The sequence below is a fragment of the Pyrus communis genome, chromosome 6 (genome assembly GCF_963583255.1).
Source record: "Pyrus communis chromosome 6, drPyrComm1.1, whole genome shotgun sequence".
NCBI lineage: Eukaryota > Viridiplantae > Streptophyta > Magnoliopsida > Rosales > Rosaceae > Pyrus > Pyrus communis.
This window is the reverse complement of record NC_084808.1, coordinates 25668971-25682471: the sequence shown is the minus strand read 5'-3', so window position 1 is coordinate 25682471 and position 13501 is coordinate 25668971. Positions and strand designations below refer to the sequence as shown.

General features: G+C 38.2%; 2 protein-coding genes across 2 annotated transcripts; both read left to right on the top strand.

The window, feature by feature from the left end:
* Nucleotides 1-1180: 1180 nt before the first annotated feature.
* Nucleotides 1181-5959, top strand: LOC137737300 (probable methyltransferase PMT2). Its single transcript, XM_068476742.1, has 7 exons — nt 1181-1394; nt 1996-2641; nt 2786-2996; nt 3106-3400; nt 3830-4201; nt 4520-4597; nt 5341-5959. The coding sequence occupies exons 2-7, from the start codon at nt 2003-2005 to the stop codon at nt 5564-5566; spliced, it is 1821 nt and encodes a 606-aa protein (XP_068332843.1). The 5' UTR covers nt 1181-1394; nt 1996-2002; the 3' UTR covers nt 5567-5959.
* Nucleotides 5960-7694: 1735 nt separating this feature from the next.
* On the top strand, nt 7695-9560 carry LOC137737918 (protein PHYTOCHROME KINASE SUBSTRATE 1-like). Its single transcript, XM_068477502.1, has one exon. The coding sequence runs from the start codon at nt 8003-8005 to the stop codon at nt 9500-9502; it is 1500 nt and encodes a 499-aa protein (XP_068333603.1). The 5' UTR covers nt 7695-8002; the 3' UTR covers nt 9503-9560.
* The last annotated feature ends 3941 nt before the right edge of the window (nt 9561-13501 follow it).

The window sequence follows — 13501 nt, the reverse complement described above, 5'->3', positions numbered from 1 at the left end:
CTTCCCGGGCCCGCTCCACCACCGTAGCACGATACTTCCCAGTGGGTCACCCATCATGGGATTGCTCTAGCCCTCTTCTCGCTTAACTTCGGAGTTAAGGATGAGAATATACATATAAGGATCACTCCCCTGCGCGATGTGGGATGTCACAATCCACCCCCCTTAGGGGCCCGACGTCCTCGTCGGCACACACGCGGCCAGGGTTAGGCTCTGATACCAATTGTCACATCCCGACTCAGGGCGGATTACTTCCCGGACCCGCTCCACCACCGTAGCACGATATTGTCCGCTTTGGGCTTACCATTCCCTCACGGTTTTATTTTTAGGAACTCACGAGCAACTTCTCAGTGGGTCACCCATTATAGGATTGCTTTAGCCCCTTCTCGCTTAACTTCGGAGTTCTTACGGAACCCGAAGCCAGTGAGCTCCCAAAAGGCCTCGTGCTAGGTAAGAATGAGAATATACATATAAGGATCACTCCCCTGAGCGATGTGAGATATCATATAAATAGTATACTAGTATATTAATTTGTATGAAATATGACCAAAATTGCTCATATTAATTTTGTTCATTCAACTGTCGTTCCTTATTTTAATTGGTCAATTAATGGTGAGAGAGACCTTGATCGCATCTTGTCATACAATTTTTTTATGTTTTTCTTTTCATTTTCTCTCCACTTTTAAATAATAAAAAGATACATGAGAAAATCCAGTTCCCCCATATGAATGTGACAACAAACTCTTAAATCCACAATTCAGAAAAGGATCACATCCCCTCCGTCACGAGAAATTTTCAGTTGTGACGGAAATATGAATAATATATCATGAGTTTTTATGCAAGTAATGAAAAATTTTAATTTTTAAATTATTAACCTTTTAACACACATAATCCAGCATTTATATAAGAATACGTGATATATGAGCAAATTTTAAATAATAAGATACATGAGAAAATCCAGTTCCCCATATGAATGCGACAACAAACTCAAAAATCCACAATTTAGAAAGGGATCTCATCCCCTCCGTCATGAGAAATTTTTAATTATGATAGAAATACAAATAGTATATTATGAGTTTTTATGCAAGCAGTGAAAAATTTTAATTTTTAAATTATTAACCTTTTAATCCATATAACTCACTATTTATAACACGTGAGCGTGATGTTCGTCTACGCACTTTCAGAGGCTTTGCGTTGCGTCTCCACCGCCATCAGTGAATCCTCCACCTCCGCACTCTCTCTCTCTCTCTCTCATAATATCAATTTCTCACCTCATCATTCGAACACAGAAAAAAGAGTGAAGATTTTCTCTTTCTTCTTTTGCTTTTCCCCCTCTTTTTCCTCTGATACGTTGGATAGATCTCGACCCTCTGCTGGCTTTTTCCTTAATGCGATTGGTAAGCGATCTAAGCATTCGCACCCGATTTTTCTTATGCAAATTTCAGTAATCCGTGTTTAATCAGCTGCTTAATTACTAATTAGTGGTTGTTTTTGGGTTAATTAGAGATTGATCCTTGGTGTTTGATAAATTTAATTTGAACCTCAGCACAGTAAAGCTCTAATCTTTGTTGGATCTCATTTTGGAAACAACAAACTGTGGAGTTTTAAAGCTCCAGGCTTCTCTCACTAGCTATTTTAAACAAGCAGAGCATTACCCAGTATGCAAGTTTTGTGCTTTTTATTGTAATTTGAGCGTATTTGCTTGCTTTAAACGGATGCTTAATTTGTTATTAATGGATGCATTTGGATAATTAATTAAGCTTAGTGCTCTGCTATTTTGGTTAATTGGTTTGTCCTTTTTCTTGTAATTGTAAGTTAAGCAAATCCAATGCAGGTTTTACGGTGTTGTGACGTAACAGACGCACTTAAATCGTAATTAGACACAGATTTGTGATGGAATGTTTGTGTGTGTGTGTGTGGTGTTGCTAGTTGGTAGTGGATTTGCATTTTTTGGATTTCGTTTTCTGTGGCAATTATTTAGTGTGGGGATTATTTCAGGTGTTCAATGGCTCCGAAAGCGAACGCAGATGGTCGGACTAGGAGCTCGGTACAAATTTTTATTGTAGCTGGTTTGTGCTGTTTTTTCTATATATTGGGTGCTTGGCAGAGAAGTGGTTTTGGGAAGGGAGATAGTATAGCTTTAGAGATCACTAAGAATGGGGCTGACTGCAGTATCAGTCCAAGTTTAACTTTTGATTCCCACCATGCTGGCGAAGCTGGGAATATCGATGAATCGAAGCCCAAAGTTTTCGAACCGTGTCATCATAGTTACACTGATTACACCCCATGCCAAGATCAAAAGCGTGCAATGACATTCCCTAGGGAAGATATGAATTATCGAGAGAGGCATTGCCCTCGTGAGGAAGAAAAGTTACATTGCCTTATTCCAGCACCAAAGGGGTATGTAACTCCATTCCCCTGGCCAAAGAGCCGTGACTTTGTACCATATGCCAATGCACCGTATAAGAGCTTGACTGTTGAGAAGGCTGTTCAGAACTGGATCCAATATGAGGGTAATGTATTTCGATTCCCTGGCGGGGGAACGCAGTTTCCTCAAGGGGCAGATAAATATATTGATCAACTTGCTGCTGTAATACCAATAAAGAATGGGACAGTGAGAACTGCACTGGACACCGGTTGTGGGGTATGTTGTGTTCCCCCAATTCACTGTTTCTTTAGCCTTGATTCCATTCTTTTATGTTTTCCCGTTCTCTTATCTGGGAGAAAATTTAACATTTTCTTCTGTTTCTTTGATCCATATGATGTAACAATGGTGTATTTTTCTTAGGTTGCCAGTTGGGGTGCATACTTGTTGAGTAGACATGTTCTGGCCATGTCATTTGCGCCAAGAGATTCCCATGAGGCACAAGTCCAATTTGCTCTTGAGAGGGGTGTACCTGCAGTTATTGGTGTTCTGGGTACAATAAAGCTGCCGTATCCATCCAGAGCCTTTGACATGGCTCATTGTTCTCGTTGCTTAATTCCATGGGGAATAAATGGTAAGTATTAGATACACCAAACTCAGAGCACTTCTACTTGGTATGAATTGTTGATATCTAATAATCAGCAGTCATTTCTGACATTAAATTTACTATTTGTTATGTACAGATGGAAAATATCTCAAGGAAGTTGACCGAGTTCTTAGGCCTGGGGGTTATTGGGTGCTTTCGGGTCCTCCAATTAATTGGAAGAATAATTACATTTCATGGCAGCGTCCCAAGGAGGATCTTGAGGAGGAACAGAGACAGATTGAAGAAGCTGCTAAACTTCTTTGCTGGGAGAAGAAGTCTGAGAAGGGTGAAACTGCCATTTGGCAGAAGAGGGTAGATTTTGATTCATGTGGAGACAGACAAGATGCTTCCCGTGCTAACTTTTGCAAAGCTGATGAAGCAGATAACGTCTGGTATTTTCCTGTGCTTAAATTTTGTTTACCATTCTCTTTGTTTTTAATACTGGGAGGCCTTCGTGCAGTTACCAATTGACAAGAGGACATTTATTCTTTTTTTGGTCTTCCTGTATAACTTTACATGTATCCAACTTGTGTTCTCAACTTTTAAATGCCAGCATGTATAGGAGGATGATAGAAAAATATGGGGCAACTACTTTAAATGAACGCTAATGGTGTTCAAACGTTGTTACCTTAAAGTTTTTAGCAGACAGGGTTTGTTGTCATCTGTAATGAAAAGCCTTGCAGAATTATTTTTAGTTAAAAGGGGTCCTGAGGTCTAGCTGGGTTATAATTAAATCGCATGTTTGTGCTTTAGCTTATCAGCTTATGCTGTTAACATAGATATATTTTTTCTTATTTTTTCTTCATTTTGGTTGTTATCAGGTATAAGAAAATGGAGGGATGCATAACTCCATATCCTGAAGTTTCCAGTGGGGAGTTGAAGCCATTTCCAAAAAGGCTTTATGCTGTTCCCCCCAGGATTTCTAGTGGGTCTGTTCCCGGAGTTTCTGTTGAGGACTATGAGGAGGATAACAAAAAATGGAAGAAGCATGTAAATGCTTATAGAAGAATCAATAAACTAATTGACACAGGAAGGTATCGCAACATTATGGATATGAATGCTGGTTTGGGTGGTTTTGCTGCAGCAATTGAATCTCCAAAATTGTGGGTCATGAATGTGGTGCCCACAATAGCTGAGAAAAATACGCTGGGTGTTGTATATGAGCGAGGATTGATAGGCATCTACCATGACTGGTACCCTACTCTGAACTTTTCTCCCCTGTCTAATTATTTTCCTCTAAAGCCTCCTCTTTAGCAAATTCTGTTGACATTCCTATTTGTGTTAGAACTTAAAACATGTCAATAGAAGTGCGTGTTGAGTATTTTACAGTGTGCGAATGGCTTTTTCCAAAATGGTTTTAGAAGTGAATTATATATAACCATCTTTTTTCATGAAAACGAAAAGTTCCTGTGATGTGTTAAATAATTGTGAGGTCCTGGAGCAGATCTCTCCTTCCATTTATTTTGTTTGTTTATCAATCATTTTATTCTTTTCTGGTGACGCTATATCAGGTGCGAAGGTTTCTCTACTTACCCAAGGACATATGACCTCATTCACGCCCATGGTGTTTTCAGTTTGTACAATGGAAAGTAAGTATATCTTCATTAGTTTTTGGCTTTCTTTAGTGCTTTTTTACTCCAACAAAGAAAACCTTGGCTTATTTGGTGTAATACCTAATTAGATATTCCCTATGTTACTTGGCCTCAGTACATAGAAAACTGTGTTAAGCTTGAATCTATGGCTGGTTTCAGTTAGGATGGATTGACCTTGATAATGTTAAGCTCATTTAGGTCAACCCGACATTCTGGACTTGTTTAGCATCATTCAATCTTGGCTATCTACCCTTCATGCTTTTTCTCGGTCGAATATTGTTCTTGAAGCTTATTGGATTGGCCTGCCTTATTTTTTCAAGTCGAACGATTAAGATTGGTTAATACGGTATACTTTTTATGAAGTTCTTTTACGGTCCAACAGTAATTTCCCTGAGCACTTCGCTTATAAAAGATGGTACACGAAGCCGTTTAGTTTGAGGGTGAGGTGATTCTTTTGGTTATGATGGTATGTGCACATGTAACACCAACTATTTATTAACTTGTCATAATAAGAATCCGACTGTAGTGTTGCGGAATCATCTTAATGAGGGATAGTATATGTAGATCCAATCAGGGGTAATTGTTTATGTACTGACGGGGATCCCATACTTGCAATAGTAGAGGCAGAACTAACCACTTCAATTTCAGATTGTTTCTTATGCCAAGACCAATTCACTGTTTTGCTTATTCTTTCCTTCTGCTTTTCTGTGACTGAGTAAGCTGTATTGAATGTATCGCAGATGCAATTGGGAAGACATTCTTCTTGAGATGGACAGGATTTTGCGGCCAGAAGGTGCGGTCATATTCCGCGATGAAGTTGATGTATTAATGAAGGTGAAGAAAATAGTTGGAGGAATGAGATGGGATACTAAAATGGTGGACCATGAGGATGGTCCCCTTGTACCAGAGAAGGTATTGGTTGTTGTCAAGCAGTACTGGGTTGGAAACTCCACCGACACGCAATGAACGCCTTAAAGGACGGCTTCTGATATCGTGGATCTAAGCTGGCAATGTTCTCTGTTACAAGTCCTGACAGGGATGTGTATTTTTCCAGTGAGCACTTTTACTGCCCGAGTACTGAGTACTTCATACGGAGGAGGGCTTACACAATCTATGTTCGCTAACTATCTTCCGCCACGTTCCTTTGTAGCATTTTATAAGTAGACAAAGCTACAGAGGTAATATGCTTGTATGTTTAGAGTATCATTCATTTTACAGAACCCCTTTTGTTAAATCTGTACGCCGCGGAGGCCAAAATTCGATCAAACACTAGCTTCCTTAGTTGACTGTCGAATTTCAGATGTATGATTTGCACTTGCAGCCTGCAGTTTAATGAGTTTTATCTTTTTACTGATTCAATTTCCTCTCGAAACATCGATATTCTCTGGTTTTTAAGGTTTCCCTTCCTTTTTTACCACTTTATTATTTTCGCTTCTATGGCTTGTAAAATCGACATGTGAATTGCCTAAATCTGGCCGACTGGTGTTGAAAAGGCAAAAACCAACAACAATTGGAATTTATTGTGATGGGATGGAATTAGCTCTGTTGGTTTAGAAATGAATTCAAGTCCGCGTGTAGTATTCATATCGTCACCACTTTTAATTTCATAAAGTGAAATTTCTGTTCGGTCAGTTTCATCTCACATTGGATATGAAAGTCTTACGATAAAAGTTTAAAAGCTCTTCGGCCTCTCCAATCACTGTCATACCGGCACGGTAACACGTTACAAAGAGTCTCTTATCATTGTGTTTCATCAATTATTGATGATAATTTTTCTACCGATCAGAAGAAAAAAAAATTGACAGATCAATGGTGTTCCGACTTCAGTAGACACCGCAATCTGTGGATACCGAGACAACAAATTCTGTGTGTCTTTGTATTAACAGAGGAGGATGGGTGCTATTTCTTTATTTAAATGGCTTTACTTGTATGACAGATCAACTACAAATTATTATTGTTCACATACACTTCATATTCTCTAGAAATTTAAAGGAACGACTTAGAGGTTTGTAGCTCGAGAAGTCGAGATTATTTATCTATGTGTCCAAGGTTTTGTGCTCAATTTCAAAAGAAGATAACTCAAGAAGATTGAAATTGCATTTTATTCGTCAGAGTCGTTCTAAAATGACTCGATTCGCTAACCATAAAATCTATATTCAGTGATGAGGTGAGGACCATTGCCTGTTGAGGACTTCCGACTTGGTCAAAGAGTTTCAAACACTTGGGGATTAATTAGGGAGGCAGTTAGTCGCCTAGTGCCTCGGTAGAAATTTTTAGAACAGTGGTCATAACTCATTTTAAGAATATTAATCATGCATTCAAAGTCATGTACGTGTTATGTATAGGTAAAAAAAAATTCAATAGGGTAGTATGACCATGTGATTGTATAATATTCAAAATCCTACTTCTAAGAATGCCTAACCAATCACGTGATCGGGTTACCCTAATGAAATTTTTTGTATGTACATACAGAGGGTAGCTCTAGGTCTGTTGTTAGTCATATCTCCTTTAAGAAAGAATCAGAAGTTGAAAATTTTCTTTGGTATTATTGGAACCCAACAAGTTGGTGTGAGCTTGTTATATTTGTAGGCGTCCAAAATGTTCAAATAAGCACCATGTTATATGACATCCGCAAATATGGAAATCGAACCAAACATTTAACGTACTGTACATTTGGCAGATTTCTTGGAAATTTATATGTCTAGTTGATATATTATACAGAGTAATGCTAAGAAGATCATATATTTATACTACATTTGTGTGCTATATCACATGGTAAATAATGCATATACGTAATATCTAATAAGATAAATTTATTAATTGACGTGACATGTACATATCATTTGTCACATTAAATAATACACATATAATATAAAAATACGATCTTCCCAATATTTTCCTATTACATATAATGGTAACCGAAAACCAATGATTTTTCCTCTCGTGAAAAAAATGACAAACTGTCAAATTAGGCAAAGAAGCAAACATGTCCCTACCCTCTGAATGTACAACTTTTCATGTTCCATGATAAGCCTCCGCCTCTACATATACAACCATAGTTCTCAACTAGCTCTCTCACCAGCCTTATCTTCTCTAAGCCTCTGAAATATTCAACAAAAACCCTCCTTGTTAATTCAATTCCTCCTTCAATCCGATCCATCTTCTCTTCGGTTTCAAAATTTCGAACTTCTGATTTTTTTCTCTCTTTTTTCTTTTTTCTTTTTGTAGTTTTATGTTTTCTCCTAGCCTTTGGAAACCAATTTGTTTTCTCTACTTTTTGTTACATAGAGTTTGTTCGAGAATTCAACCCTGCACTCGAGTTCCAGAATTCGATTCAACTCAGCTCCACCAATATTACTTGTCTCAAAAAAGTTTCTCGGAGAATTTTGAGTTCTCTTCTCTATGGCCATTGTTACCTCAAAATCAACTAGTAAGGCGAACCTCTCGCAAACTTTTCCCTTCGAGAACGCCGTCGCCATCCGTGATGCTTCATTTTCTTCATACTTTAGCGGCATTGAGGAAGCCGTTGTGCATAAACTCGCCGATCAGGCGAGCAAGGAGCAGCAGCATAACAATAACAATCACTTGGTAGCAAAAAAGGAAGCAGCTGACGATGAAGAAATTGGAGTGTTCAGAGCTGAAAAATACTTCAATGGAGTAATAGATGAGGAGACAAGCGTCACAAGCCCGAAAAGCGGCAGCAGCAGCGCAAATAAGTACCATCATAACAAGGATAAACCAGTGAGTATGGATCACATGAAGATAAGGGTTCAGCCGGGGACTCCGAGTGTGCGTTCTGAATCGAGCTGGAACAGCCAAAGTGCCTTGCTTCGAAGCGCGCCGAGAAATCCTTACCGGACAAACACAACTACGGGAAACAAACAGAGGAAGAACTTCTTTGCCAGCCTTGGCTGCAAATGTTCGTGTTCAGATAAGAATTCGGTTGATGTGGATGAACACGTCGGTGAGATCAGCTTCAAGAAGAACAATGGTGCAAACACAAGCTGCACGACAACACCAATTAATCATAAACCTCCTGGTGTGGCAGAGATTGTTGATGAAGTTCTAGTTGATATGAACAAAAGCGAAAAGCTCGAAAAGTTGGGAGTTGAGTTGGGAAGAGAGAACTGTTTTACTTTCCCAACTTTAAAATCCGGGGCGGGCAGTTTGCCGCCGAAGATGCTTCCCTTTCACCAAGCAGTAGAGGAAGCAGAGAAAGTGAGGAAGTCTCTGGAGGTGTTCGGCTCCCTTGTGTTTGAGAAGCAAAATAAGTCTTTCGCCCTTGGAAAAAAGCTCACAATGCTGCCGCGGGATGAGTTTCAGGCAAGTTCTGGTGGTGTAATCTACAACAATGACTCGGATAGTGATGCAAGTTCGGATCTTTTCGAGATTGAAAGCCTCACCGGCAAAGCAAACCCTTTTCTTGCGCGGCAAGCATCAGATGCTGGCTCTGCGACGCCAACGAATTGTTATGCGCCGAGTGAGGCGAGCATAGAGTGGAGTGTGGTCACCGCCAGCATTGCTGACATATCCATGATGTCCGACTTCGAAGATCAACAGAGACCAGCGAAAATGGCTCCGAATTCTACGAATGCCAATGCAAGAATGAGCAAGGAAATTCCGAGGCACCACTCCGGGGCACTGTTGGGTTGTAAGAGCCATAAATCTGTGAAAGTTGCAGGAGAGGCACACAGAAGTACATATCAACACGAGAAGAACAATTTCGAACCACAGATCACACGCCGCCGGGCAGAATCATACGTGGCAGGGACAAGGTTTCAAGCTGAGACAACTAATAAGCTGGCAGGCTTTGATGCCAGAGTACAAGGGCAACATGCTCTTGCAGCACGGCCGCTCCCTCGTTCACATTCACCACATGCTTCACATCTTTTGTTCATGTAGTCAAGTAAATCTATTTATTGATGCAGTGTATATAATGTATGGACCATAATTTTCTCTAGTAGTAGTGATTAATTCCAAAGGCTGCTTAAGTTTTAGAGTACGGCAATGTATGACATACCTTACAGAATTTAACGGCTGGATGTGCGCTTAAGAATTTAAAAAGTATATCTAAATCACTTAAAAGTTAGAAGGCAATGCATACCATACATTGTCACACGTGCCATAATAAATGCCACAATACCTAGTGTATAACATACAAAACTAAATTTAACGTATGACATATATTATTGAATTTAATGACTAAATATGCGCTGAGTATCCGATTTCAATGCGCAATAACTCTCTTTATGTCTGTATCTAACTAGTTTTCTTACTAGTTCCTTCCAACCTTTTCTGCAAGGAAAATGCAAGATTTTGGTGTATGTTGCTGGCCTATTACAAACAAATTGGTCTGCAGATTGCGGTGCAAAAGGACTTTTCTCCACACATTCAAATGCTTCCTCTTCCATGACATGCTTAGAAGGCTACAGATCTATCTTTCTTTTTTCTTATATTCTCGTGGATTCAAAACCCGAGGTTCCCAACACTCCACTTTCAGTGCTTCACAAAAAAGCAGCTTAAACGGGAAGCTAACATGACCGAGTTCTCAAATCTTTATTCCCCCTTAACGACCACACCTGAAGTGATACACACACACACACACACACACACACACACACACATATATATATATATATATTTATATATCTAAAGTTTAGATATATAAATATATATATTTATTTGAACTTCACAAAAAAGCAGATTCTAAACAAAGGTTAACTGTTAAACAGTTACAAATCTTTTACACTCTTTCATCCTTCACAATTGCTTTGAACTTCAGTAGAAACAGAAATAGCAGAAACATTGGATCCGGTTCTATGAACAGAAAGCTGTCCATCATCAGAGACAATCAAAACTCAATCAGACCCCGCACTGGGATGGATTTGCTTCCCACTTGTAATAAGTAATCCGGGTATGAAGCATGCATCTGGTCTTTATAATGATTGTCAATATGAACAGACGTCGTATATAGAGAATTTACATTGGTATTAGGAGCAAATATTATATAATTTATACAATATTTGGTTCAGGCAAGCCATAGTCTGAGTTATTCCTTCGTTAATGACAATGTAACACTAGTTCACTAGACCATTCCTCATTCAATAATGATATGACATTATTTCATCCTAAAAATATGATAATCACAACCTTTAGTTTCCTTATTATCATCTAAATATCATATCTAAAAAATTCATTCACTTTGAAGACCGTTAAATCATTCATATACGTCGAAAAATAAAAAATTTATGTAACGAGTAACATCCTTATTAATCGTCAATTTAAATCCCTCAATAATCACACATAAAGTGATTTACATTAGGGTCCTCATGGGAGAAGGTCTTGGGTGCAACACCCATAGGTGGTGGGCAATGGGGGTGGTGGGAGTGAGGTGAGGTCATTATATAGGATAGTGGTGAGTTTCAAAGAAAACGGTGGTAGGCTATAAGGGGATATATTGTGTTTATGTCTGCACATATACGTAATCCAAGTACCGAACTCCAGAATTTCTCCCCTCATTAGGGCTAGAAAGATTCATAAGTTAAAAAGAAGTTCAACCATGAAGAGCGGCCAGAAGCCAGAAAGGTTCCCATGTGTTCCTGAATACAACCTCCAAATCAAATAATTCACTCAATTTAGTCTTCTCTTATTATAATTTTCCATTCTATCCAGCTATGTACTTTTTAATGTCGATCTTTCAATTTTAAAGGAAGGAATGTCTTCCAAAAATGACATAATCCTCACCATGAAACATTCATACCCTCATTAAAAACCAGAGAGCATAATTGGATAAGCATCAAAATCTGCAATAACTCGCTTATAAATACACTGCCCCATTTCTTGCCCTTCTATTTCATGTGCCTGGGCCAAATATTTTATGATTTATTTGTCCTAGAACTCATCCTTATGATTTATTTCAGTCCTAGAACTCATCCCAAATGAACAATAATATTTTAGGACGTTTATCAATATTTCACTGAGCACGTTTATTAATGTTTAAGTAATAAATCAATCATTAATTTTTATATTCTTTAATTTTCAAAATTTATCTACAAATTTAATCTTCTTAACCATTGCTCATCAGAAAGACGTGCATGTGCAGATGTAAATTCAAGAAGGAGAAAGTCGTTGAGGGCCTCAGGGCCATGAATGCGAGAGAGGACAACATCGAACAACATCAATCAAACACACCGCATAAACACTGAGGGGTAATCGGATCAAGTGTTAACTTCTAATTGGAAAACGTAACCATCTTCATCTCTTTTATTAGAGTAAATTGTAGTAATGGTCATTCATTTTTAATTAAATTGAAGCAATGGTCATTTAACTAAAAATTCATTACCATTGGTCCATCAACTCATCAAAACGTGTAACTATGGTCATTTTCGTCAACTTCGTCAGAATTTTGTCAAAATTAGTTATCTTGGAAAGACCATTGCTTCACTTGGATTAAAGTTGAGGGACCATTTTTCTAGTTGGATTAAAGTTGAGAGATCAATGGTAATAAATTTTTAGTTGAGGGATCATAACTGCACGTTTTGATGAGTTGAGGGACCAATGATAATGAATTTTTAGTTGAGGGACCATTGCTTCAATTGAGTTAAAGTTAAGGAACCATTGCTATAATTTACTCCTTTCATTAAGTTAGGTATATAATTCAAGGAATGAGCGGATCCTCCAATCACATCCGTTCATCGTACACCGTGCAGCTAGTTTTCATTAGATACTATTTATATTTAATTTTAAATTAAAAAAAATTTATAATGAATTTTGACCGCACGATATGCGATGAACGGATATGATTGAAGGATTCTCGGGATCCTCACAAAGAGAATTCAGAGAGGATCCTCACAAAGAGAATCCGAAGAAGATCCTCATTCTGATTCAAGCACCCACATTGAGGATCATGATTGTGACTGTAAACTAAATAGGAAAGCGTGGCAAAGTAAGCACCCCATATCTTATTGAATTTAACAACTGAATGTGCGCTGAAAAAATTAAAAAGTACGTCTAAACCACTTAAAATTTAGAAGGCAATGCATACTGTACATTGATTCATAGTCACACTTGCCATAAAAACTCCACAGTACCTTAGTGTATAACATACAAAACTAAATTTAATGTATGACATACATTACTGAATTTAATGACTAAATATGCGCTGAATATCCAATTTCAATACGCAATAACTCTTTTAAGTCTGCATCTAACATTTTCTTACCGTTAAAAGATCATCAGTTCTTGATGAAACGTATGTAGCACTGGCTTGTCGTTGAAATAGATGTAGCAGTGGTTTGACGTTCCTTCCAAACATTTCTGCAAGGAAAATGGATGTAAAAGCACCTTTCTCCACGCATGCACAGGACAACTGGTTTTCAAATGCTTCCTCTTCCTTGACATGTTTGGAAGGCTACAAATCTTTCTTTTTTTTTTCTCTTGTATTCTTGTGGATTCAAAACCTGAGGCTCCCAACACTCCACCTGAGGCTCCCAACACTCCACTTTCAATGCTTCGCAGCTTAAACTGGGAGCTAACATGGTCGAGTTGTCAAATCTTTTGTCTATATTCCCCTCTAAGGACCACACCTGAAGTGAGATATATATATATATATATATATATAGAGAGAGAGAGAGAGAGAGAGAGAGAGAGAGAGAGAGAGAGCAAAATAGAGAATTCTAGACAACGGTGAACTGTTAAACAGTTACAAATCTTTTACGCTTCTTTCATCCTTCACAATTACTTTGAATTTCAGTAGAAACAGAAATAGCAGAAACATTAACTGTATCCAGTTTTATGAACAGAAAGCTCCCCATCATCAGAGACAATAAAAAATCAATCAAACCCCACACTGGGATGGATTTGCTTCCCACTTGTAATAAGTAATCTGGGTATGAAGCATGC

Coding starts and splice junctions, on each gene's coding strand:
- LOC137737300 (XM_068476742.1), top strand. CDS start 2,003: ATGGCTCCGAAAGCGAACGCAGATGGTCGGACTAGGAGCTCGGTACAA. Junction 2,642..2,785: donor CACTGGACACCGGTTGTGGG/GTATGTTGTGTT, acceptor TATTTTTCTTAG/GTTGCCAGTTGGGGTGCATA. Junction 4,202..4,519: donor ATAGGCATCTACCATGACTG/GTACCCTACTCT, acceptor ACGCTATATCAG/GTGCGAAGGTTTCTCTACTT.
- LOC137737918 (XM_068477502.1), top strand. CDS start 8,003: ATGGCCATTGTTACCTCAAAATCAACTAGTAAGGCGAACCTCTCGCAA.